The sequence below is a fragment of the Desmodus rotundus genome, chromosome 10 (genome assembly GCF_022682495.2).
Source record: "Desmodus rotundus isolate HL8 chromosome 10, HLdesRot8A.1, whole genome shotgun sequence".
NCBI lineage: Eukaryota > Metazoa > Chordata > Mammalia > Chiroptera > Phyllostomidae > Desmodus > Desmodus rotundus.
In genome coordinates, this window is record NC_071396.1 from 37,765,826 (window position 1) to 37,791,170 (window position 25,345).

The following is a 25,345-nucleotide window of genomic DNA, read 5'->3' on the forward strand; positions in this document are numbered from 1 at the left end:
TTCTGGCAAAAATTATTTAGCAGAAAGAAATTATTGTGTTGTACATTATAAATTTTTACTCCCGTTTACAATTGTTTTCAAAAATACAGTGATTATAAAACAGTTCATAGTAGCTTGTAAAAAAAGAGAACAAATGAGAAAGACACATCTGACTACAAAAATAGGAAGGACTAAACACCTTCCTTTTCAAAATGAAACTATTTCATAAATCATATAAGTTAAAACAAAATACTGAGTCTAATGTAGTAAAGGATGTATTATTGATTTTATTGTTGCAATAAAATTTGAATTGAAATAAGTATTTTTCAGACTGTATACATAAGTTCAGGTGTATCACTAACTTGACCTTGTTTTTATTTTTAAATAAAAATAAAATTGTTTTAAAATTTTATCATTCATGAAACAAATTCAGATCCCATCTCAACACAATTTTTTTGGTTGAAGTTTTTTATTTGACCTTGCTGTTATTTACTTAAAAAAAAATTTTTTTTATTGATTTGAGAGAGACAGAAACAGTGATTTGTTGTTTGACTTATTTATGCTCACATCAGTTGATTCTTCTATGTGCCCTGACCGGGGATCGAACCTGCAACCTTGCCACATTGAGATGATGCTCTGACCAACTGAGCAACGCAGGCAGGGGGACCTTGTTTTCAAATTGTCAGAATATCTGACTTCCTTAAGACGTTGATTTACTCCTGTTCTGAGCATGCTGTTGTTCATTGAAAATAGTCTCTGGGACCTCAGATATTTGCTTCTTACTACATCAGTAGTTCAGATCGACCTTGCGTAGAAGGAGGTTATGTATTAATATGCTTGAATGAATTGTGTAGTTTGAGTTTATATTGTATTAGCTATTCGTTGATCTTTATATTTATGTTTATTCTTGAAGGAAAATCTAAATGTCACATTGGTGGAAAATCAAAGAGGACAATTCAAGGTGCTCATAAAACTACCAAACAGGTAGAGCATATGCAACTTTTCGTGTTCGTCATAATGTTTGTTTTTTTAGGATATGAACATTGTATATTTTATTTTCATGTATAAATTTAATGTAACTTTTTTATTTATTTTTAGAGAGGGGGAAGGGGGAGGGAGGGGGGAGAGAGAGAGAGAGAGAGAGAGAGAGAAACATCAGTGTGTGGTTGCCACATGAGTGACCCCTCCTAGGGACCTGGCCCGCAACCAGGTATGTGCCCTGACTGGGAATCGAACCCATGACCCTTTGGTTCGTAGGCTGGTGCTCCAACCACTGAGCCACACCAGCCAGGGCAATAGTTATGTTTTTAACGCTCTGTTCTGTCATAGTTGCAATTTTCTAATAATCTCTATTTATCACCTTGTCAAACTTTTCTGTACTTTTGCCTTTTCTTTTCTGACAGAAGAGCTCCCTTCAACATTTTTTGTAAGCCAGATCTTGATGTGGTGAACTCCCATCAGCTTTTCTTTTCTTTTCTTTTCTTTTTTTTTTTGTGTGTGTGTGTGTCAAACAAAGCCTTTATTTCCCCTTCATATCTGAAGGATGATTTTGATGGATAAATTATTCTTGGCTGGCAGTTTTCATCTTGCATTATTTAGAATATGTCATTCCTATCTAGGTTACTGGGTTGTTTCTTCCCCCTGGCTGTCTTTAGAATTCTTTCTTTATCATTGACTGTTAACAACTTTAATATAATGTATTGGAGAAGGTCTTTTTGTGTTGAGATAATTGGTTGTTCTATTAGCTTCTTGTACTAGTATGTCCAGCTCCTTCTCCAGCTTTGGGAAGTGCTCACCTATCAATTGTTTCAACAGACTTTCTGTTCGCTCCCCCATTCCTTTCCTCTCATTCTGGGGCGCCCATTATCCCGTGTTGCCCTTTCTCCTGGAGGCAGGCAGATCTGAGGTCTCTCCTCTTCCATGTGAGTCGTTTCTAGATTCCTGTCTTCTCTCCCATGTGGTCTGCTCTACTTCCAGTGCTTTCTAACGCATTCTCCATCTCATTTATTGAGTTCTTCAGCTCCAGAATTTCTTTTTTTGTAGTTTCAAGCTTTTGGTAAAGTACTTTTTCTGTTCGTTAATTTTATTCCTGAGGTCATTGGGCTGCCTTTCTGGGCTTGCTTGTGTCTCCTTGAGTTTCTTCCTGGTACTGATTCTGACATTCTGGTCACAATCTCCCATGGCTTTGAGTTTGGGTTCTGGAGAATTGTCGTTTCCTTTTTGTGATGAGGTGTTACTGTGATTATTCACGGTGCTTGATGGGTTTTTCCTCAGCGAGTGCATTTGAGATAGTGAACAACTTTCTTATTTAGGTAAAGTTTTTTTTTTTTAACCTGACGATTCATTAGGTTGGTAATTGGAGGCCTTTTTGTTTCCCAGTAGGTGGCACTGTAGGATGTGTTTTTAGTTTCTGGTATCTGAGCTGACTCTGGTTGGATATGATAGCCACCCCTTCCCACCATGCAGGGTCTGTTCCAAAGGTGTCCCAGGTGCCCTTGTGGTTGCTGCTCGCGCCTCCAGGAGTCGCTGGTGCCTTACTGCTGCTGGTGTCCCTGCTGTTGCAGGGTAGCCACTGGGATGGTGGTTCCCCTGCTATGCCTGGGGTCTTGTGGGACTCAGGCAGTGTCCCCGTAGTGTGGAGGTGACATTGGTGGGCGGGGGAGCTGGGGTAGCAGGCCACCTCTACTGCCTCTGTGTTTGCCAGGCTCTTAGCTGTTGCCCCCATGGGTTGGAGCCGGTCAGGGCACATACCTGGGCTGTGGGTTCGATTCCTGGTCAGGGCACACATGGGAGGCAAGTAGTTGATCTTTCTCTTTCACATTAGTGTTTCTCTCTCTCTCTCTCTCTCTCTCTCAAATCAATAAACATATTTTTAATTATTAAAAAATGTCCTTGGGTAAGGATAAAGGAAAAAAAAGAAAAATGTGCTTCATGTAATAATACAATCTCTGGAGGATTGAAACAATTTTTTTAATGTATTATTTTATTTACCAGAACAGTGCAGGAGACTGTAAAATAACTTCATCTACAACGGGAGAGAAACACTTTGATAAAAGTCCCACTAAGACAAGGCACCCTCGTAGAATTGATCTAAGAGCTAGATACTGGGCGTTTCTCTTTGACAATCTTCGCCGGGCAGTAGATGAAATCTATGTAACTTGTGAATCTGATCAGAGTGTGGTGGAATGCAAGGTAAGTTTCGCTTTGAGGCTCTGTAATCTGTTTGAGTCCAGATTCTCCAGTTCGGCCCACCCCTGACTTGATTGTTTACGTCAGGATGTAAAACTGTAATATTAGCTGTCGTCACCGTGCTGCGCAGGAGATCCCTAAAACGTGCTCATTTGACAGCTGAACATTTGTGCCTTTGGCCAGCCTCCCCCTACTCCCCACACCCCTTGCAACCACGGTTCCACTTGCTGCCTCCCTGAGTGCTGTGGGGTTTTCCTGGTTTTGATTTTTCCAGGGCACTTTGGTGGTTGCTGTTTTCGCATTGCCTCATTATGTGCAAGATTCGGTAGGAAGCTGCCTTGATACGTAGTCCTGGGCAAGAAGTCAAAGGGATGGATGCGCACACACAGACAAGAAGTTACTTACAAAAAATCCCTCTTATCTTCATTCTCCCTTAGTGTGCCAGGGGGCGCTAGTGAGATCTTCCCATTCTTTGGTTTCGTGTTTAATGTCTTTAGCTGGACATCGCTCCCCTTTTGTTGAGGTACCAACCACTCTCCTGACTCACTCCATTCGGGGAAGGGAGGTCGATGACCATAAACGGTGCTGGGTGGGAACGTAATGTCACCGGTGATGTGTGTTCCTATTTGTGTTTGCAGTAGGGTATTAAACAGATGCACAGCATTAGCTGTCTCTAAAAATTCACTTGAAAACCTGGCCTTTTAGTGAATACAAACTACATACTGTATTACTTCATGCTGCATAAAATTGTTTGGAGAAAAACCAGGAGTGATACACCTTTATAGAAGTATTACAAAGGTAGCGTCTTCTGTTTCTACAGTGAACAGGGTTGAAAAACCTGGAATTCATCTTTTAACCTTTGAAATGCATGTAGGGTCAAAGAATATTTACGTGTCGAGACAGCAGCTGTATTTCCTTTAAAATTGGAAACGACCAAGACAGGTTGTAAGTTAGCTTAAAAATATGATTCATCAGAAGCCGGTTTTTAGAATGAACAATAATTGAACTCATCCAGATTTATGGTTTGTCACAATTAATATTGTTACATTCAGCATATAAAGTTTCTTCTGTTTTAAAAAGATAAATTTTCTTATTTGTTTATTTTTAGAGAGAGGGCAAGGGAGGGAGAGAGGGAGAGAAATATCAATGTGTGGTTGCCTCTCACACGCCCCCTACTGGGGACCTGACCCGCAACCCAGGCATGTGCCCTGACTGGGAATTGAACCAGTGACCCTTTGATCCACAGGCCCATGCTCAGTCCACTGAGCTACACCAGCCAGGGCAAAAGATAAATGTTTTTAAGCAAAATCATATTTGGGGGGGTTTAATGAGTCAGCATGGGTTGGTAGAAAACACTGTGGTACTTAACTGTAGAGTGTAGGTTCTGATGCTAAGTGAACCTGTGGGTCGTCCCTAGACCACCCACATTAGCGGATCGTTTGATTTTATGTTGAAAAATAACAGAGCGTAGGTTGAGGAAATTAAATTTGTTTGTAAAGTGTTTACTTCTTACTAGAAATGAGCTCGACCAATTGTAATCATGCCTCTGTGAGGAGCAGTGGAAGCTCCTTCCCCTTTCTCCAGTACTGTTTCTGAGGAAGCTGGACTTGGCCATAAGACACTGTGGCTTTATTTTCTGGCTCTGACCCTTGACTTCCCAAAACTTTGTGAAAGTTTAACAGCGATAGAAGCTTGTCATTCAAGTTGCAGGTTTTAAGAATGGAGAAGGTTTTGACAGAGTGAGAGGGGTGTACAGAGGTGTGTTATCTTGTGTGCACGGTGCTGAGATGTTCGAAGGCTGGTGCTGAGAAATAAAATCTGGGAGCTTAACAGTTACTTTCCTGTCCAACTCTGCTGCTGTGCACACCCAGGACTTACAGGCGGGGGTGTAAAAAGACAGAGTATAGCGTTTGGTCAAAGAGTGTGTTGGGTGTACAGCACCTAGAGTTTGTTTCTGGTTTGTCTTTCTTTTGTACAAGCACTTCCATCCGTTATCTCATTTGATTGGTGTCTTCATCAGAAACATAACCCAGGCTTTTCCTCTCGTTCCAAATGTGGATTCAACCCTTGGTTTGCAGAAGTACTGACAGGATTTATTCTTATTTGTGATTTTTTCTAGTTAAATAACCACAGCTCAGTTCCTTGTCTCATATGTAAAATGCAGTTAATAATGCCCATATTATGTAATTCACATCAGTATAACATGGTAGTAAAAAGTATGTGTTCTGTTTCAGCTGGAAGTAGAAACAGATCAGAGTGCACCTCTGTAACCAAAAGAGGCTGAATTTCTCACTCTTTTCCTTTGAAGATGTGCCTACTGTGCTAGCAGTGGCTGCTGCGTGACGTGCGAACTGACATTGCACCAAAGCTATACTCTTCCCGTCAGCACTTTGCAGCCCGTCTCCCCCACCACATGGGGGGGGGGGGCGGCGGCACGGGGGGGGGGGGGGGGGGAGCCGTCCTCTCAGCTTGTTCTGGGAAGGGTTTGAGGCAGGGTGGTATGCTTGTGACAGTGACTGTGAATGATGCTGTTCACAGTGGGGAAAGTGGTTCATACGCCGTTTTGCTTTCAGATGATTTCCATTTTGAATTACTGTTCCATTAGTAGCTTTAAAAACAGGCTTAAAAATCATTCTTAATGCTTTAAAAGCATTCTTAAAAACCATGCTCTTAAAAACTTGTTTCCCTTTGGTAAAGCTCTTTCTTTTATAAGGTTCCCTTTATCACTGACTTCTCATGGGATGCGTGTCTGTACGCCCCACTGCTGGAGTCGGCCACCGTGCGCACCCCTGCAGCTGCCTTGGAGGGCAGTGTGGACGTCCTGGGCCGGGCACTGGTGTTGCGTGTCAGCGGGGGAAGCCATGGTACCGTGCGTCCTGCCCTGAGCACCAGTAACTAGAATTAGTTACCAACCAATCCAGTTCGTTGCAGCCAGTTGGTAAACTAATTGGTAATTGTAGCTTCACGTCTACATGTACTTACCTGAATACCTATAATGTTACTTTCAGAATCACTTTTGTTCCATTTCATCCTGCTTGACCAAGTGGCCATCCTTGCTGTGGGGAGGCAGATGCGCATCAGTGAGTGCGAGGCTGCTCCCGCTGCTGGTGCTGTTTGTGTTCTCTGGTTCGCAAAACACAACTCGGGTTACAGCTGCGTGGTGCCACTCTGATCATTTCTGATAACGCTGAGCCAAACACTGCGTACAAGTGTCCTGTCTCCGGCCGACGGGCATCGGGGGTGTGTGGCTGCCGACATCCTGGTCCGGATAGAGGGTTGCATTTCCTCCTCCAGCGCGCCGCTTCGTCTTCTAACAGGGAAATTTAGAGCACTTATGGAATAAATTATTCTGGATTAAATCTTTCTGTGCTCTAATGGAGGTGATTCAAGTTGAAAGAATTTAATTAAAGAATTTGAATTAGTAGAATTGAGAAAAGGAAGCCAACTAAATCTTTACATTTTTCCTTTTCCTGATTGTGGAAGACTATTACACCAGAGGTTCGGCAGTATGGATCACCTTTAGGGGAGAAACAATACTTCTTTGTTCAGAAGGGTCTAATTTTGAAGTAGAATACGAGTTTTGTGACTAGAGTGAGATGGGTACTGTATTTTGTTTGTGCGTAATTAGGTGTATGTTTAATATTAGTGTTGGGCCCGATTTCCAAAGTGTAGCTATACTTTTTAAAATATTTATAACTAAAAGTGTTGTCGAGGTCTTTGGGTGCCGCTGGTACTAGAACGACCGTCAAACCTTGGTTATGTAACGGTAATGTATTTATAAAACAAACGATCATTTTTAAAAATTAAATTTCTTGGGGTGACATTATTTAGTAGCATAAATTTCAGGTGTACAACTTTCTAATGGAACAGCTGTGTACTCTATTATGTCTTCAACACCCAAAGTCTGCTCCCCTTCCATCACCTTGCATTTGACCCCTTCTACCCTCTCTGTCCTTCCTCCCACCCCTTCCCCTCTGGTGCCCACCATGGTGTAACCTGTACCTGTGTGTCTGGCTTTGTACTTGTTTGTCGCTTTTGGTTTTATATCTCATGTATGAGTGCAGTCTTACGGTTCTTGTCCTTTTCCATCTGACTGACTTCATTTGCTGTCATACTCTCAAGAGTTGTCCATGTGGCCACCAAGGGCAGCGTTTCATCTCTTTAACGGCCACGGAGTACTCCGTGGCCCGTGTGTATCACACCTTCCTTATCCGGTCCTCTGTTGAAGGCCGCTTGGTGTGTCCGTGTCTTGGCTGGTATACAGCACATGCAACTTCACAAGGAAACAAACAGAACAATTTGATTAAAATATGAGCAGAGGACCTGCATAGATATTTTTCCAAGGAAGACAAACAGATGGCCCACAGAGTTAAGAAAAAATGCTTAACGTTACTAGCTCTAAGGGAAATGCAAATCAGAGCAACAATAAGACGCCAGCTCCCATCTGTCAGAATGGCTGGTACTGGTAAGACAAGATCTGCCCAGTGTCGGAGAGCTTGTGGACAGAAGCGGACCCCCGTGCACTGCCGGTCGGTAGCAGCCTCTTTGGAAGACTGGTCAGGATTCGGTACTACAGTGGAACGTGATGCACTTACCCTGTGAATCAGCAGTTTCACTCAACAGAAAGGCATATGTATGTGCAGAGGACATCTACATGAATAATAGCATGTAATTTGTAATACCTGGAATTTGGAAATCACCCAAGTACTCATCAACAGTTGATTGGATAAATAAATATTCATTTAAAGAATGTCGTTTCACTAGTGACCTTAGACATCGACAATTAGTGAATTGCAGGTACGCTCTGAAATATGGATGAACCTAGTAAACAGATGTACAAAAGAAGCCACAAAATAATACTCTATGAGTTCATTTATATGAATTTTGAAATAGTCAAAACTAAACTACTACAGGTTAAAGCAGTGGGTACCTTGCACAGGGATGAAGTCGTGACAGGGAGGGGACAACAGGGAATTTTGAGAGACTGGCATTGTTTTATTTTTGTCTGGGGTGGTGGTTGCCTGGGTCTTTGCTGTGAAGTAATTTACCTGTACATTGTGTCTTGTGCATTTTTCTGCTTATTAACCTCAGAATAAAAAAGGTTGAAAGAATGGTCATTCTGGAGGTCTTAACAAAGAATATAAGTACTATCTCGTGGTCTCTAGAGTCTCGGCTTAACTAATTTCTTGGCAAATACTACGAATGAAAATAAAACAAAAACCAAGAACACTAAATCAGTAGATTTTGCAGCTTCCTTCACTCTACAGTTCTTTTTAGTCTAAGAATGGAATATGATGTTTGTTGTTGTTTTCTGTTAGGAGGTGCTAATGATGCTGGATAACTACGTGAGAGATTTCAAAGCATTGATTGACTGGATTCAGCTTCAGGAAAAGCTAGAGAAGACTGATGCTCAAAGCAGGTAATGAACTCTGGTCTTTATAGTTAAAGCTGCCAGCATTTTCTAAAGTAGTCATTGAAATTGACAATGAACTTGACTTCAGCATTTCTCATTCAACTTAGTAGTAACAAATATTTGTTTGATACCTGCTAGTGTAAGCCGCTGTTATCCAGGGCAGACATGTGACTGCTGAATGTGGTGCATTCACTGCTCTCAGGAATTTGCAGTCTAACGGGGGGTGAAATAGAACTTACTGCTACAGAAAACTGTTTGTTGCAGGTATTCAGAAAAGCACAGGGTCTTATCTTTTTTGGGATAGACCAGGAATGATTTCATAGAGGATGCAGAAGAAGTATTTAAAAGGTGTACTGGGTTTTTGAGAGTTGAAGTGTGTTGCTTTGAAGCCTGTCTCGTCTAGGTCTAATCCTCATGAGTCCTGATTCCAGTCCCCCTCCCCTTGGATGTCCTTGACCTTGTACAGTTTATATCCTTATGACAAGTCTTTATTTTCTTTCCCCCTCTTTTTAAATTTAACTTGAGTTTCTATAATGCAACCACCAATGTGTAAGAAAAGCTAACTATTCAGTAGAATTTTTTTTCTTGCTTGCCAACTCCAGGCAGCCAGCAGTGGCTGTTTTGAGGCTTGATTGCCTTGAGAAAGATTCCGAGCCAAGTCCAAGCTTGACAGCCACTCTCCAAAAACATGCCTCAAGCACCTCTTCATCCTTCAACCAGTTAACAGCATTTCTCCTCCTTGCTTCCTGAGGCAGCTCCCAGATACAGAGAGCAACCTTGAATTCCCTGTAGATGGCGTTATGTAGCCTACCTTCCTCAAATTTCATTTCACCAAGGCTTGAGACTTAAGTATAAAAGCTGAAATTGTACATATGCAGACAAGAAAATACAAATGTTTATATGTTTTTATTGTGGATAAGGACTCTGTGTGAAAAAGTAAGAAGGCACAAAGGAAAATATTGATAGGCTTGTTTAATAGGAAGAAAATAAGCTTTTCTAAAAACTGAAATTGAGAGTGAGAGAGGTACATCATGCAACCCCAAGGACTTGTAGCCATAATAGTAACAGTAGTTAAATAATTTCAAATCAATTAAGAAATTATAAAATCCCAGTGGGAAAAAATGAGGAAAAGGATACCAACATGCAAATCCTAAGAGAAGAAATTAAAATGGTTGTTAAAAAAGTTCAGCCTCAGTAATAACGATAATAAACACATAAAAATTAAAAACAAAACAAGTGCCATTTTACCAATGATTAAAAAAAAATTAGACACCTTTACTGAAACGCCTGTAGGAAAAAAGCAGTCATGGCAAGACCGCAGCTCTGGCACAGAAGTGAGCAGACTGCTCCTGTGAGTGCTGGGCTGTCTCTGTCACAAGCCAGTGGGATTTTTGAAAGAAGGTGTCAGCTGTTGGCGAGGTTGCAGGGAAATGGGCACTTACCATCTGGTGGCAGTACAATTTGTTAAACCTTTCTGGAAGGTGATTTGGCGGTAGATTGTCAGAAGCTTTAGACTTGATTCGGATAATCTTTTATCTGAATTTTTTTGTTTTCTAGCAATCCATATCACTTTTTAATGAGGGAAAAAAATCACAATCACTAGACTGAATGGAGAGTAAGAGGCACAGAGATTCTGGGGGGGGTTGGAGGTCTGACTGAGGGCAAAGGGATAGAGAAGAAAAGCTTTTTAGTGGAGGCTGTTACACGGGTCGTGGGGCCCGTGAGGAAGGAGGAGGCAGCTTTCGTACCAAAGAGCAGTGCCGTGTCTGTGCTCCCAGCTGCGTGGGTGATTGATGGGTAGAGGAAGGAGACTTCATCTTTCCCCGCATATTCTTCATTTAACCCTGGCCCTGTATTTCCGTCTTCATCCTAGTTTCTGCGCACTTAGTTGTCTAGGACATTGGACACAAGTAGCCTGAATTAGTAACTTTGTACCATGTTTTTAAATGTGTTTTCTGCTGGGTATGTGCAGACTTTTAAAACATAAGTATTCCAAATGTTGTGTCTTTGGACCTCATGGTCCCTTTTTAGTAAGTAAGGTTGTTTGCTGTGCTTACGTGGGTGGGAAATCCTGACCGTGCGTCTTCTGTGATTGCTTACTGGCACTGTGGCCACTTTCTGGTCAGAAGTTCCCCAGGGGAAAATTGTAACCAACAGGAGAGGTTAGGTGTCCGCTCTTCTGGCTCTTCTGTCTATTTCATCTTCGTGTGTTGACCTGGCAGACCAACCTCACTGGCCTGGGAGGTGAAGAAGATGTCCCCAGGGCGTCCTGTGATCGCAAGTCCATCAACGGACAGAATGAGCGTAACACCAAATGCTCGAAGAAGCTTAAATTTTGGGTGAGATGAACTCAAAGAAACCTGCTAAGGCTTTTATTACAGTAAATTGTTTTCTGCAGATAATACACTTAAAGTATTATAAAACTGATATTCTGTTATAAAAATACCCATTTATATGGTTGCATATGTGTTTGCAATTGTTGGAATACAATCCAGTAGAGGAAAGTACAACTTTAGGAAATACAATATACAAAAATGTGATTAGGATCCCCACATTTAACCCCTTACTCAACTTATTAATGCCGCAGGCATTTTCTCCACAGGGCTTCACCTGGCGCAGCGGCTGCTCCTCGTCTGGCTCCCACAGGTGTTAGTTGGGCCGACAAGGGTGTTAGTTGGGCCGACAAGGTAAAGGCTCATCACACAGTCTCCACTGCTTCTGCAGACGCGGCACCTGCTCAGTCTTGCCCACCAATGACAGTGCAGAAGACTTCATGCAAAAATGGCAAGTGACTTCGAATCTTTCTTTCTTATGTAATAGACAGGTGGATATATATGGAAATAGTTTTATTTGAAATTGGAGCTAATAGCATTATATATTTATCTTTTTACATCATTTATATGATATTAACCTGTCCTACGTAAAACGATAAATAATCTTAAAACCCATGTGAAAGCATAAGGAGGTCATTTTAGTCTCAGGTTTGCCCTGCGTAAACTTCAAGGAGAATGAATTCTTTTGTCAGTTTATTTGTAGGATAGGTCCTTGGCGACTCTTTTGACTTCAAGAAAAATAATAAGCTACTTCTTGTTTTAGGCAGTATACACTTTTAAGTCCTATGCTACTATGTCATTTCATGAGTATTTGAATGTTATTTAAGTCAAATCTGGTGTTGCTCTAATATCAGAAAAAATAGATAAAGTAGAGAACAAATATTGTAAAGAGAGGTACTTTTTAATTGTTAAAGGATCATTTTAACAGAGGGAGAAAATCTAAGTTTATATATATATGTAAAAATCATTTTTAAAATATATAAAGCAAAACTGACAAATGAGGGAGAAAATTGAAAAATCTATGCTTATATTGGGAGCTTTTAACTTGACTGTTGCAACAACTGGTATTACAAGTAGAGGAAAATCAGTAAAGATATAAACAACCTCGTTAATGAACTTGACGTACTGTGTCTAACAAATAATGCTTATTCTTTCCCATTTTGATGCTTCAGTCTAGAAACTTTTTGCTGATGTCTTCTCTTTTTTGTATGTTGAATCCATATTTTCTTGAATACATTAACAATGATTATTTTTAAAAGTCTGTGTCTGAAAAGTAAAATAGTTAAATTACCTGTGGATTTGTTACTTTATTTATTTTTTTAAAGATTTTCTTTATTTTTTGAAAGAGGGGAAGGGAGAGAGAGAAGCATCAATGTGTGGTTGCCTCTTGTGCGCCCCCTACTGGGGACCTGGGCTGCAACCCAGGCATGTGCCCTGACTGGGAATTGAACCAGTGACTCTTTGCATCTCAGGCTGGCACTCAATCCACTGAGCCACGCCAGCCAGGTGTTACTGTAAAAACATTTTTGGGAGGTTTTCAGTTTCTTGATCCTGTTTTATAGCCAGCCATGTAATTTTTACTCAAATGTTTAATATGGTATATTAAAAATTATGGAGCCTTCTAAAAATATTCTATTTTGGCAAGAAGATAAAGAGTACAAGCAGATCACCTTAATTCTGTGAAAGTTTGGTTTGAGGTTCTATTAAAATTGATATGTTTTACTTTTGTCTTTATTTTTTGGGGGGTGTCAACTGGAAACCGGGGATGTTTGCCAAGGCCACTGCATTCCTGTTTTCCAGCCTTTGCTTCCTCCGCCCTGTGCAGTGGCTACGAGCTCTGCTTAGCTCATTAGTGTCCTGGCTGCTGCTTTCTGCGGGGGCCTTGGCATGCTGCCCTTTGTGTGCAGCGCTTGCCTGTTGTCAGACCTCTAAGGGAAGATTGAAGGCAGACTTTGGGCCTGCTGTGCTGCAGTTACCTGTCTCCAGGAGTCTTGCCTCCGAAGTCCCAGTTGCTTCAGATTCATTGAACTCGTGTCTGTGTCCACCAGACCCGACTGCTGGTCTCCGAGAGGGCTCACTTCCCCGGCCCCGAGAGGTCCGAGTGTCTTCAGGGAGCATTCTGGGCTGAATGTGGATCTCCTGTGGTTGTCCTTCCCTTTTCTTGGGGATTATAGTTTCTCAAATCTGGCCTCTGTTGCTTGCTTTCTGATGGTGGCTTTAAACAGTTCATTCATATGTTTTGTCTAGCTGTTATAGTTTGGAGGAAGGAAGATTAATTTTGATGCAGGTACTTTGTCATGGCTGTAACTGCAGAATCCATATGGAAACCCCCATGGAAGGCCCTGGCCGGGGGGCGTACTAGGTTAGAGCCAGTGCTGAGGGTTCCATGTCTGGTGCGGACACATACAAGAAAGCAGCGATAAGGGGAACAACAAATTGATGGATTATCTCTCTCTCTCTCTCTCCATTCCTCTCTCTCTAAAAGCAATATAAAAACATTTTTAAAAACCACACAGATAGGACATTTACCAAAATTGACACATGCTGAGCCATTACACGTTTCAACAAATTTCAGATGATTGAACTCATTCTGTCTCTTCTGCACACAGTGGAAGTAAAGCAATAACATTAGAAATAATATTAGCAATAATATTAGAAAGCAATAACAAAAAGATAACCATACAATTCTGAAATTTTTTAAAGTTAAAAATGGATGAAAGTGGAACACGGACAAGATAGCATATAATTTAATGTATTAACTTTATTTGTTATCACAGTGATATTGTTATATTTAAAAAAAAATTTCCATTAAAGACATATGTTAAATATTTACAGGAGAAATGATATGATGCTTATGATTTGCTTTAAAATATTTCAATAAAAACAATAGGGAAGGGGAGATGAAAGAAATTAGAGTAGAAGAATGTTAACGACTATGGAAGCTGGACGAGCGGACCATGGTGTTCATAATACCAGTGTCTCTACACTGTGTATTTGAAACTCCTCAGAATAAAAATTTTAAAAAACTCAAAACAATTTTAAACATATTTTCCCTTTAGAGATTTCAAAGTCCAAATGTTTGAAGTAAAATAGTACAGGTTCTATGTAATCTTTATTTCAAAATGTAATGTACAAAATGTAATATAGTTACAGTTTCAAAAATAGGATAATGAATAATGAGCATTCAATAAATATTTTTCCTTGAAATAAAATTCCTTCCTTTTAGTGAATCATGTGATACACGCCCCCAAAATTCAGTTTCCCCGTCCTGTGTTAGCGTGTAGTGTTACCACTGTAGTTTATTTCAGTCATTCTGACCATCGTCTCTCATTGTTGTAATTTCCATTTTTCTGGTGGCTAATGATGCTGAATTTCTCTAATGTGCTTATTTGCCATTTATGTGTACTCTTCAGTGAAATGTTTGCTTGTGTCTTTTACCCATTTGCTACTTGGATAGTTTGTAATAATGCTGTTGACTTTTGAGTGTTTTCTCTGTATTCTAGACGTTAGTCCTTTGTGGGATATTTTCTACCAGTTTGTCGTTTGCTTTTTCATTCTCTTCACAAAGTTGTTTGCAGATGAAACCTTTTAATTTTGAGGAGGTCAGTGAGGTCGTGGGGGTCATGCTTTTGGTGTCAGCTGTAAGAACACGTCGTCTAGCCGTAGGTTGAAAAGATAATCCTTTTGTGTTTCCTACAAATTTTATGTGACTTAGCATGGGTTTCCTAGCATTTATTTCTTAGTTTTATGTCGTTCAGTAAGTTTGGGAAGTTTTCAGCCATTCTTTCTTCAAATACTTTTTAGTCCTACACTCCCTCCCTTCCCCCTCTGGGGCTCTGAGGACAGGTCCATGAGACACTTTTCCAGGAAATCTGAGGCACCTCCTGGTGGCGTAAGGTCAACTCTCCTCTGGGCTCCACTGGAGCTCGGAGAGGCAACTGAAAGGAGCTCTGCCGCCCCGCCCCATGCAGGGCAGGGTGGGTCTTCCTTCCCTGCTGCTGGCACTGACGTGAGGGGAAGTAAGTCAAAATGCCCATTCTTTCTTCCCCCACTTTGTTCTGCAGGGGTTTTTTAAATTTTAAAGTAGATAATTTAATATAGCAGAGTTTTATTTTTTTAAGATTTTATTTATTTATTTTTGAGAGGGGAAGAGAGGGAGAGAAACATCAATGTGTGGTTGCCTCTTGCACGCCCCCTACTGGGGACTTGGCCTGCAACCCAGGCATTTGCCCTGACTGGGAATCGAACCGGCTACCCTTTGGTTCACAGGCCTGTGCTCAATGCACTGAGCCACACCAGTCACGGCCTGAAACTCTCTTTGTCTCAGTTTCCTGATTAATAAAATGGGGATGATACTACGCATAGGGCGTCAGTGAAGGTTAAAAGTGTTATTATGTGTGTAAAGCCCTTAGAGAATGCGGGCACATACTGTACACTATACACTGTCTGAACATTTATTCTCACTTTCTGACCATGTGGCCTTAAGTCAGTCTTAATCTAAATCTCAGTTTTGTTGTTTGTAAAATAGGGATAATTTTTTAAAATGTTATATTTAATGGGAATTATATTGAAAATATTTTTATAGGTTTTCAAAAATTTTATCATCTAAAGAATTCTGTATTATTTTTTTCCCTCAATGGCACAGAACGGAGAGATGCTGAAGGGTGGGAGACTGTGCAGAGGGGAAGGCCTGTTCGTTCAAGGTCAGCAGCAGCTGTGCCCAAGGTCTCAGCGCCAGCATCGAGGTCAAAGGACGACAGCGATAAAGAAAACACAGGGCTTTCACCGGAGGCCAGCACACACAGAGGCAGACTGGCCGGGGGCGGACCGCATCAAGCTACAGAATCTCGGCCCAAAGACCCCTCACACGCTTGTGAGCACCCGCTTGCTGAAAGAACCCAGGTAGTCCCTTCTGAAAACCCTTGTGCTGAGCGTTCATAAGGGATATGTGTATGCCGGAGTGTCTTGTTTTTCTCCTTCATTTTTAACTGTTTCTTGTGCAAAATTTCACATCTACAGAAAAGTGGCTAGACTAGAACAATGAGCCTTCCTATACCTTTTAGCTAGATTCATAGGTTCACATTTTGCCACATGTTTTCTCTCTATTTACATGTCGCACAAACGTACTGTGTGCTACACGTGTGAGAATAATGTGCGAGTATCATAGCCACTCACCTCCTAATACTACAGCACGTGTCTCTGAAGAAAAGGAAAACTTTTATAGAACTACATTATAATTATGAAATTGAGGGAATTTGACAGTGATACGATAGTATTACCTTATAGTAAATATTGAAAATTTTCCAGCTCTCCCAATAATTTCTTCATAGAATTTCCCCCGATCCAGGATGCAATCTAGAACGCACGTTGTGTTTGGCTTTGTTTCTGTAATATTGGTCTGTCTTTTTGTTTATGACATTAATATTTTGAAGACCACATTGCAGGTTTTTTTGTAGAATGTCCTTTAGTTTGTTTGCTCATTATTCAATTTAGCTCATGCAGTTTTAAAAATTTTAAAAATTTACCAATTACAGTAGATGTATAATATTATGTGAATTTCAGGCGTACAGCATAGTGATTAGACATTTGTGTACCTTACGAAGTGCCCCCACTGAGTCTAGCGCCCCTTGGCGCCACGCGCGGTCACTGCGGTGTTTCTGATCATGTCCCTGTGCTGCACGCCACATCGCCCAGCTTCAGGGGTTGTCCTGAGCATCGCTTCTGGAGGCTCTTGTTATCCAGTGTGGCCAAGTCCATTGTTGGCTTAGATGCCTGGGTTTTGGCAGTGTCCTCCAGCTTCGTTTGGACTGTTACTTAAAGTGCTGAGGAAAGTAAGGCTTATTTTCAACCTGCTCTACTTCTACTTCCTGCAGTTCAGATGTAGCGTACTTTGCTAATATTTCATATAATTCTTTAAAATTAATATTTCTAGCATTTCATGTTAGTCCATTTGAATTTTGTACTTTTTTGATGAAGGAATGTATTTCTTATTTATTTTTAACATTATATTTTTTTGTATTTTTTACATTACCATGTATCCCCCATACCCTCTTCCACCTCCACCAGGAATGCATTTTTTAGATATTTGTTTGCATAAAGATTTATGCTCAATAAGTATAATTTTATGTAAAACGACTAATGAAACATAAGTTATTCTTTGATCTGACACACGGGCTAAGTAAACAAGTTGTAAAATAGTTGTGATATTTCTCAGTCTGGAATAGCTTCTGCTTTTAAAAAATTCTTTTACCTTTGGGACATTTACTTTTATTGGAAACTGTACTCAACTTCAGTGCTTTTCTCTTTTTTTTTGTAATTTTATTATTTTTAAAAGATTTTAAAAATTGATTTCAGAGAGAGAAGAAGGGAGAAAGAGAGAGGGAGAAACAGTGATTTGTTGTTCCATTTATCTGTGCTTTCATTGGTTGATTTTTGTAAGTGCCCTGACCAGGAATCGAACCTGCAATCTTGGTGTATCAGGACGACGGTCTAACCAACTGGGCCACATGTTTTCCTTCTTCATGATGATACTGTTTCTCAATCCTACATCGTTCGTGATGTTCTGTAACTCTGATGTCCTATGTTTGACGCCCACTGAGAGCAGAAACTCCTTGTAGGCAGTGTTTTATGTTGTCTTTTAATTTCCCACGATATGGAGCAGAGCCCTAGAGACAAAGGGAAGAATCAGTAGTATTGTTGACTGTAACTTTAGGAAACTTTTTAATATAGGTTAAGTTAATTAAGAAAATTCTTTTTATATCACTTAACAAACATCTAGCATTTTTGCTGGTGTGTGTTTTAGCTGTAAATATTAATAATATAAAACTTTTGTTGGTTTAGTATAAGAAAAATCTTCCATGATTTTGGAATTTCAGGAATAATCCATACATAAAACTTTTGAGTAATTAAGCTATTTTAAAAATATTTCAGTATGAAAGTTCACTGCTGATGGTGGCCAAGCTAATGATAATATTTGTTTTCCCCACTGTCATTCTAAAAATGGAATTAGCATATTTATATATTTTTTCAACATTACTTTATAGTTGGGCTTTGATTTTGTTATATAAATGATATTGATTTTTTTAATAAACAGAGTTGACTGTATTATAAACATCAGTAATGCTTATATAAATATTGCCAAGAAGATTATAAACCATGGCGACTGATGTATAGATAATGTTGATAGCCGCATAAACACCGCAATGCAATTTCAATAATGCTCACGCTAAAATCAACACTTCGGGACCCTTTAAGCTCTGACCAATAGAATTTTTAAAGTAGTTTATAAGACTTGGCCAAGTTTAATATTTATATAAATAAATAATCAAACGGAGGGGTTTTATGGCCACTGCACTCAATATTTATCTAATGTTTATTTAAGTAGTGATGTGAGTTTCAAATTCAGAATTTTAGAGTTGACTCCTACGTGGAGCTCATTAGTCTGCGTATCATTGGAAAACACAGCAACCTTCTTTCTGTACTCTGCAGGTGAAAAGAAAGGCTCATTTCTGGTCACTGGACAGCTCTGTACAAATGGACGTGTATTTGTTTTAGGTCGTTTTCACATAGCTGTTGGTTATGTGTTAAATACTCTTAAAGGCGAAAGGGAAGATGTCAAAATCTAAATATGAATTGTGTAATGAGTCTACTCACAAATAGTAAACTATTTTATGGTGTATTTCTCTTTAAATCTGAAAATTGGTATTATGTACTATGTTGGGTCTTCATGAAAGATACTCAGAGGTTGTTTTAATGTTAACTAAAAAGAACATCCTTTATATTTTTGTGTAAAATGCCCTCAAACTACATATTTGATGAAAAGTGCCTTTATTTGATAATACACAGTCTTCACAAAAACCATGTAAATACCTTTAGTTATTTGAATATGTATTATACTTGTGACTAGGTTTTTTTGTGAGGTATATCTTAAAGTACTCATCAAGAAGAGGCTGCTAAAGTAAAATATAATTACAGTACCTGTTGCTTAATTTTTTTTAAACCCTCACCCAAGGATATGTTTATTGATTTTTTTTTTAAGAGAGAGAGGAAAAGAGAAACATCAACTGGTTGTCTCCCTTATGCACCCTGGCCAGGGATTGAACCCTCAGCCTAGGTGTGTGCCCTGACTGGGAATCGAACCTGCAGCTCTTTGGTGTATGGGATGATGCTCCAACCAACTGAGCCATCAAGCCAGGGTGATGGTGCTTAGTTTTTTAAAGCACTCAGACAGTGAGTGCCCTATGCATAGTAGGTGTGCAAATAAAATCTGCGGCTGCTTGCTGAATGGTTTCTTTCTTTATACTTGACACATACAAAAAGGATGGGTGAGTTTTCTGCCAGCCAGTCAGCTCCTGCTTCACAGTTGATAAGCAGACTCAGGTTTTCTAAAGGGGAGTGGTCAGTATTTCTTTTTAAATGTCTGATTCATTCTGTAAATGTGTTTTGTTAGTTCACAGTGAGTACATTGGATGATGGCAAGAACTCCGGCAGTAGTGTCTTACCAGACAATCCTGTGCGAACTTCTGAAATTCCCGCTGTTCAGGTGGATACAGAGTGTGTTCCAGTTACTCAGCAAGAGGACGCACCTCCTTTGCACACAGATGAAGACAGATTTGAAGCAGAGAAAGCAAGGATGGAAAGTGAAATGGACTCTTCAGACATTTCAAATGTGAGTGCTGCTACCTTGGTAAGAACAACTTATCAGAATTCTGAGTAAATAAACTAAAGCCATAATCTATTATTGAGGCATAAACTCCAGTAATGATAAATTGTATTATGTGTTACTTTACACTTTACAAAGCGCTTTTTTTTACAAAACACTTTTTTACAAAGCATTCTATGTATTCCTTTTAACGTTTTATTCTTACCAACATTTTTTTTTTTTTTAAGTTACCAACATTTTGATATGGCTTAGATCCTTCTTGTTTTGTAGAGGAAGAAAATGAGACTGTGAAAGTTACATAACTTGCTCAAAATCATTCAGTTTGTGTGTGATTTGATCACGGGTGCTTAAGTCTGGTGTTAAGAAGCTGATTCAACAGCAAGTCTTCCCGGCACTCGGAGCCCTTCGATAGATGGGAAATGGTGTCCATTGGGCCTAGTGTTAAAATTCTCTTCACACATTACTTCAAAGAGTTGCTTGGACTTGGTGTTTAAGATGGAATTTGTGTGCCATCCCCACTGTGGAATCTTTGAAATTGCATCGATTTGTGATTATGTGTAGGTTTATGTTTTTTGATGACTGCTTATTTCTGCTCACGTCTTCCTATTTCCCACTTTAGTATTAAGATACTTGACCTGGATAATCCAGAATAGGTCATGCTAGCTTTATTTAAAAAGCAACTTTCAGAGGGGAGTAGGCACATGTAAAAAGTTGTTGAGAAAAACTATTCAGATTTTCTTTTCTGAATGGCCGGCATGTATTGTAATTTCCTCCAGGACCCAGTGCCTCACCGTGCTGGACGATGCTGCCAGCGGATGGTCATGGGCCAGATTATGCTTCTTATGGAGAGTAGCACTCGGCAGAGATGGAACGGTGTGGGTTGTTTCAGGGAGAAGTAAGGTTTATAGTAATAAGAAAAACAAATACTTAGATTCCTTTAATAAGTAATAAAGAACAATTTGTTTATTTTAACTTGGGTCTTTCAGTGTGAATGTTTTAAAGGTCAAACAACATCATGCTGTAAGTAGTGGGTTTAGTGTATGGGGTAGAAATTGGCCCTATTTATACATTTTTTCATATCTAGATATATTGAATTACTTACATAGCAAATTGATTCTGTAAGAACCAAATTGCAAAAGTGGAAACAGATGCCATACTTACATAAGCATAAAATAGTTAAAAGTTGTTCTCATTTTTTTAATCACGTATTAAAGAGACTTGTGGTAGAATACTAAAAACTGTTATTTTGAGGGTCAAATATACATACTTGAAAGAAAATAAGTTCTGCTTTAAATATGACTATTAATATATTCTTACAGGTCTCAGAGGAATTTTTTTCTTTTGAAGATTTAGACAAGTTTTTGTCTTGGCAGAGACGCTTCCGTGGGTTGCCCTGGATGCGCACGTCGTTGTCGGGGCCTCAGGGGGGTTGCAGGGGTGACAGGAGACCTCCTCTCCTTCTCAGTACAGCCTCACAGCTGGTGAGAGTGTGGGGAAGTGTCTGCTCTCACTTAACAGCAACTTCAGCCAAACACGACTGTAAGAACCTTTCTGCCTAAGGTCATCTTCTGCCAACGTTGTAAAAATCTGCTGATAGGAAACCTACCACCATGGATCTGTCTTTTCAGATTTACTAAAATTTCAAATTTTACTGAATATTTGGAAATTTAAAAAGTGCCCTATGCAGATATTTATTTGAATTCCACAGTGTGGAAGTAGTGAAACTTACATGTGGGTAATTGAATCATCACTTCATCTTTAAGCTCTACTATTATGATAAAATCTTTTCAGGTCTTCAGCGACTAAACGGAAAGGTAGTTTGAGGAGGATACAATTGAGGAAATGGGCTCACATGTGAAAATATTCAACTTTAATATTTGGAATTTTTAAAAAGATTTTATTATTTATTTTTAGAGTGGGGGGAAGGGAGGGAGAAAGAGAGGGAGAGAAACATCAATGTGTGGGTGCCTCTCACACGCCCCCTACTGGGGACATGGCCCACAATCCAGGCATGTGCCCTGACTGGGAATTGAACTGGTAACCCTTTGGTTCACAGGCCAGCGCTCAGTCCACTGAGCCACACCTGCCAGGGCAAGTTCATTCTTTTTATTGTCTTTAAGCATGTTCTGTTATATGCCTGTGACACAGTATGTTTATCCATTCAGTTGATGACACGTTACAGTTTTTTCCAGTCTTTGTGTTACAAATAAAGGCCCCATGAACATTTGTCTTTGTTTTGAATACATTTTCATTTCTCTTGGAAAAGCAGCGAGGTCAATATTGTTGATAATACAGTGTCCAGGTCTTCTGTATCCGGGCCCAGTTTTGGTACTTGGCCTATCAGTTGAGAAAGGGGTATGGAAACCTCTGAATATAACTATGGAACTACATTTTTGTACATATGTAGCTTACCATGGGGATTTATTAATTAATGCTTATAATTTATACTACTTATAATACTTAACAGTGCTTGTATGTAAGTTAGGTATCATCATCATCATTACAGCATAAATTCTATGTTCCCTTTAAAGCACAGGTGGCAAACACAGGCCCTCTCGCTGAGTCCGGCCCTCCACCTTGTTTTATCCGGCCCGGCACCCTGCTTCTACCCTGCAGCAGTGCTGAGCTCTCACTTAACTGTATCACTTAAATGTAACGGAGTAGTTACATGTATACAGTCCTAAAATTACATTCGGCCCTTTAAAGGCCACCTTGAGGCTGATGTGGCCCCCGGTGAAAATGAGTTTGACACCCTTGCTTAAAGTACAATGTTTTTTAAGACATTTGACCCACAACTTTTGAATTTTTGCATGGAAATCAAATTCACACTGTCAATAATAATACTTGTGGTTTATGTAACTCCACAGTTTCTCATACGTAGCAGTTCAGTAAGAAAGGTAAGCTGTGGATTATTGTACCATTTTACGGAATACAGAACAGGCTCTTGGTTTTTAGAACCCTCCAAGTCACACAGCTAGCGAGTGGTTGAGCCTGTGCTGGACCCCAGGTTTATAATTCTAGAACAATGAGGTTTTATGTATACTATTAAGTATATGAGTAGAATATAAGGAATGAAATGATTACTTAACTTTCTAATCAAGTGATGATTCTTTATTCTGTTTGTTCTTAACTTTCTAGTCCATGGCAGAAGTTCTCGCTAAAAAGGAAGAACTCGCAGATCGTCTGGAAAAGGCCAATGAAGAAGCCATCGCCAGTGCCATCGCTGAGGAGGAACAGTTGACCAGAGAGATTGAAGCTGAAGAAAACAATGATATTAATATCGAAACTGACAACGACAGTGATTTTTCTGTGAGCCTTTAGAATTTTTGATTTGATTGTTCAAAAGGTATATTCAGAAATAAAATTCTCAGGGCAAGAAGGACCGGGAGTTCATCTAGTCCTCTTTAAAATTACTTTAAAAAAATATATTCAATAACAATATTATCATTCTGTGTGATTAAGACATGAAGTAAATAATAGCAAATCCTATTTTAACACTTTACCATTACTAAGAGTTTTTAATATAATGTAATTGACGAGTTAGAAGTTACTTTCCATTTACAAATCCAGAAATTGAATCTCCCAAAGTAACAACTCAACATTCCTCAGACTGTAATTGTAGAGATCAAGAGGAGCCTAAGGTATTTTACTCCTTCTATTCTAATAAAAAGCAAATGATACTCTGCCTTGCTAACGCTGAGTGTTGACGAGAGGGATTTCTTGAAGAAGGAAAGTACCTGTAAATGTTTCAGATATTTTTCTATTAAATTTAATACCTAGCAGATTACCTTGAGCCCCTCGGATGCGCGCTCAGCTGCCAGAGTCCCTGCAGTGCAGGGCACCGGGGGGCGCTAGCGTAGTGGAGGCCAGTAGGGGTCTTCAACTGTTACACGCTTTGTCTCTGCTGTCAGATGGCAGGCAGGTTTGTCTTTCTCTTAGAATGTTTACACTGTGGTTGTTTTAACTTGGTGATTATTGCGACCACAAGAAGTGTGTAGTTTTATTCTAGTTTTCAACTATTTGTTAAATAAAATATATTAGCAACAGAGAGGAAAATTTGACATATAATTGATTTTTTAAGGTTATAATTGTGTTCCAATATTTGTGTTGAATTTTCCTTATTACATTTTAGGCCAGCATGGGCAATGGAAGTGTATTTTTCTGTGGTATGTCTATGGACTGGAATGATGTCCTTGCAGATTACGAAGGTACTGTGTGTGTGTGTGTGTGTGTGTGTGTACAGGTGAAGGGATGTAAAATCGGTGATCTTATCATATGAATTTCTATGTAAAGTAAATGATTTACAGTGGGAATGCTGTTGCCTTTTGAAAGTCTGTTCTCAATGGTTTTATAGAACTGTGTGGTTGAATAGTAACTGTGGTTTTCTTTTTAACAAACAGCTCGTGAATCTTGGCGCCAAAATACATCCTGGGGGGACATTGTAGAGGAGGAGCCCGCTAGACCACCAGGACATGGCATTCACATGCACGAAAAACTTTCCTCCCCATCTCGCAAAAGGTCTGGCCTCCAAAAATTAATTTGAAATATTCCACGGGAGGGGAACTAGCCACTCTGCACTGTTAAACAGAGTTGCTACACAGCATTTTAAGGCACATTACTCAGGACAGTTCAAATCCATTGGAAAGTGACAATGTTTTCCTAAAATGTTAGACCAAAATTAGTTTTGTGTACTTTTTATATTTATTTTTAGAACTCTGAGGACTAAGTAAATTACTTTTGGTTTTATCATGTAAACATACTGCGGCCTGTTTATTTACTTGTATTAATAGAACAATTGCAGAATCTAAGAAGAAACACGAAGAAAAACAGATGAAAGCACAGCAGCTAAGGGAAAAGTTACGCGAAGAGAAAACACTAAAGCTGCAGAAATTGTTAGAAAGGGTGAGTTTCTAATATTTGGGAAATTATGATGGCTTGAAATCGAAATTCTCCTCTGGTCTCAACGAAGCTGAGAAAACTACAGAGCACATGGGGTCCCACCTGGAAGCGTCCCTGCCTTTCGTGACCTCCCCTCGGAAGCAAGGTGCCCTCACCTTCGCTCAGTGATACGGTTCCCAGCCTTGCAGCCTCAGCTGGGGCCCTGAGGCTCTGGTCCTGTAGCTTCTAATCCATGCTGCCCCCTCGCCATACTTGGGTGGTTAAAACACCTAATTATGCAGCTAACATTCAACCGAAATGTTAAGTCTCTTTCCTACTTATGTTGAGTCAACATCTGATTTCCTGTAATCTATTCTCATTGGTGCTGAATCTGATGCCTTGAAGCATACAACTTGTCTTTCACTTCTGTGTGATATTGTTTGAAGGAACTAAGGGCAACTATGATATCTACCCTTTGTTCTTCTGTAGGCAAAATCCTCTTTCCTTCAATGAATGTTTCTTATGCAAATACATGCAATTTTTAGACTTGTCACCATTTTCTAACCTCCGGATAAAGTTACTCAGTGGGGTACTGAAGGCTCTGGGGCTGCAGGACTAACACACACACACAGTTTCCATTTTGCGTGTCCTCGTAGCGCAGTGTGACAATGCCAGCAGTACTGCGGTTGACCCACATCTGCTGCGGTGTTCGAAGTGCTGCGCATTCAGTGACTCAGCCTGCAAGACAAGCCAGCAAGTTAGGTGCTACTGCTACTCTGTCGATCTAGATAAGGACAGTGAGATACAGGCTTTAAAAGTTTTATTTTTCTGAGCTAGCAAGTGACCAGGTTCTGCCATGAACTCAGGCAGTCTGTCTCTGCAGTCTGTTCT

The 25,345-nt window shown here is 39.9% G+C and overlaps 1 protein-coding gene across 6 annotated transcripts in view; it reads left to right on the top strand.

Moving 5' to 3' along the window:
* The window catches only part of SCAPER (S-phase cyclin A associated protein in the ER), a 147,886-nt gene that overhangs the window by 8,003 nt on the left and 114,538 nt on the right, over window positions 1–25,345 (top strand). For 5 of the 6 annotated variants that reach the window (XM_024561821.2, XM_045196660.2, XM_045196662.2 and 2 more), the window contains 11 exons: window positions 893–963; window positions 2,974–3,171; window positions 8,487–8,587; window positions 10,804–10,920; window positions 11,184–11,365; window positions 15,560–15,816; window positions 19,364–19,600; window positions 22,715–22,885; window positions 23,709–23,784; window positions 23,977–24,094; window positions 24,367–24,478. In XM_024561821.2, coding sequence (XP_024417589.1) covers window positions 893–963; window positions 2,974–3,171; window positions 8,487–8,587; window positions 10,804–10,920; window positions 11,184–11,365; window positions 15,560–15,816; window positions 19,364–19,600; window positions 22,715–22,885; window positions 23,709–23,784; window positions 23,977–24,094; window positions 24,367–24,478 — 1,640 coding nt within the window. The remainder of the gene's footprint in view (window positions 1–892; window positions 964–2,973; window positions 3,172–8,486; window positions 8,588–10,803; window positions 10,921–11,183; window positions 11,366–15,559; window positions 15,817–19,363; window positions 19,601–22,714; window positions 22,886–23,708; window positions 23,785–23,976; window positions 24,095–24,366; window positions 24,479–25,345) is intronic. The other variant, XM_024561822.2, reaches the window with a different exon arrangement.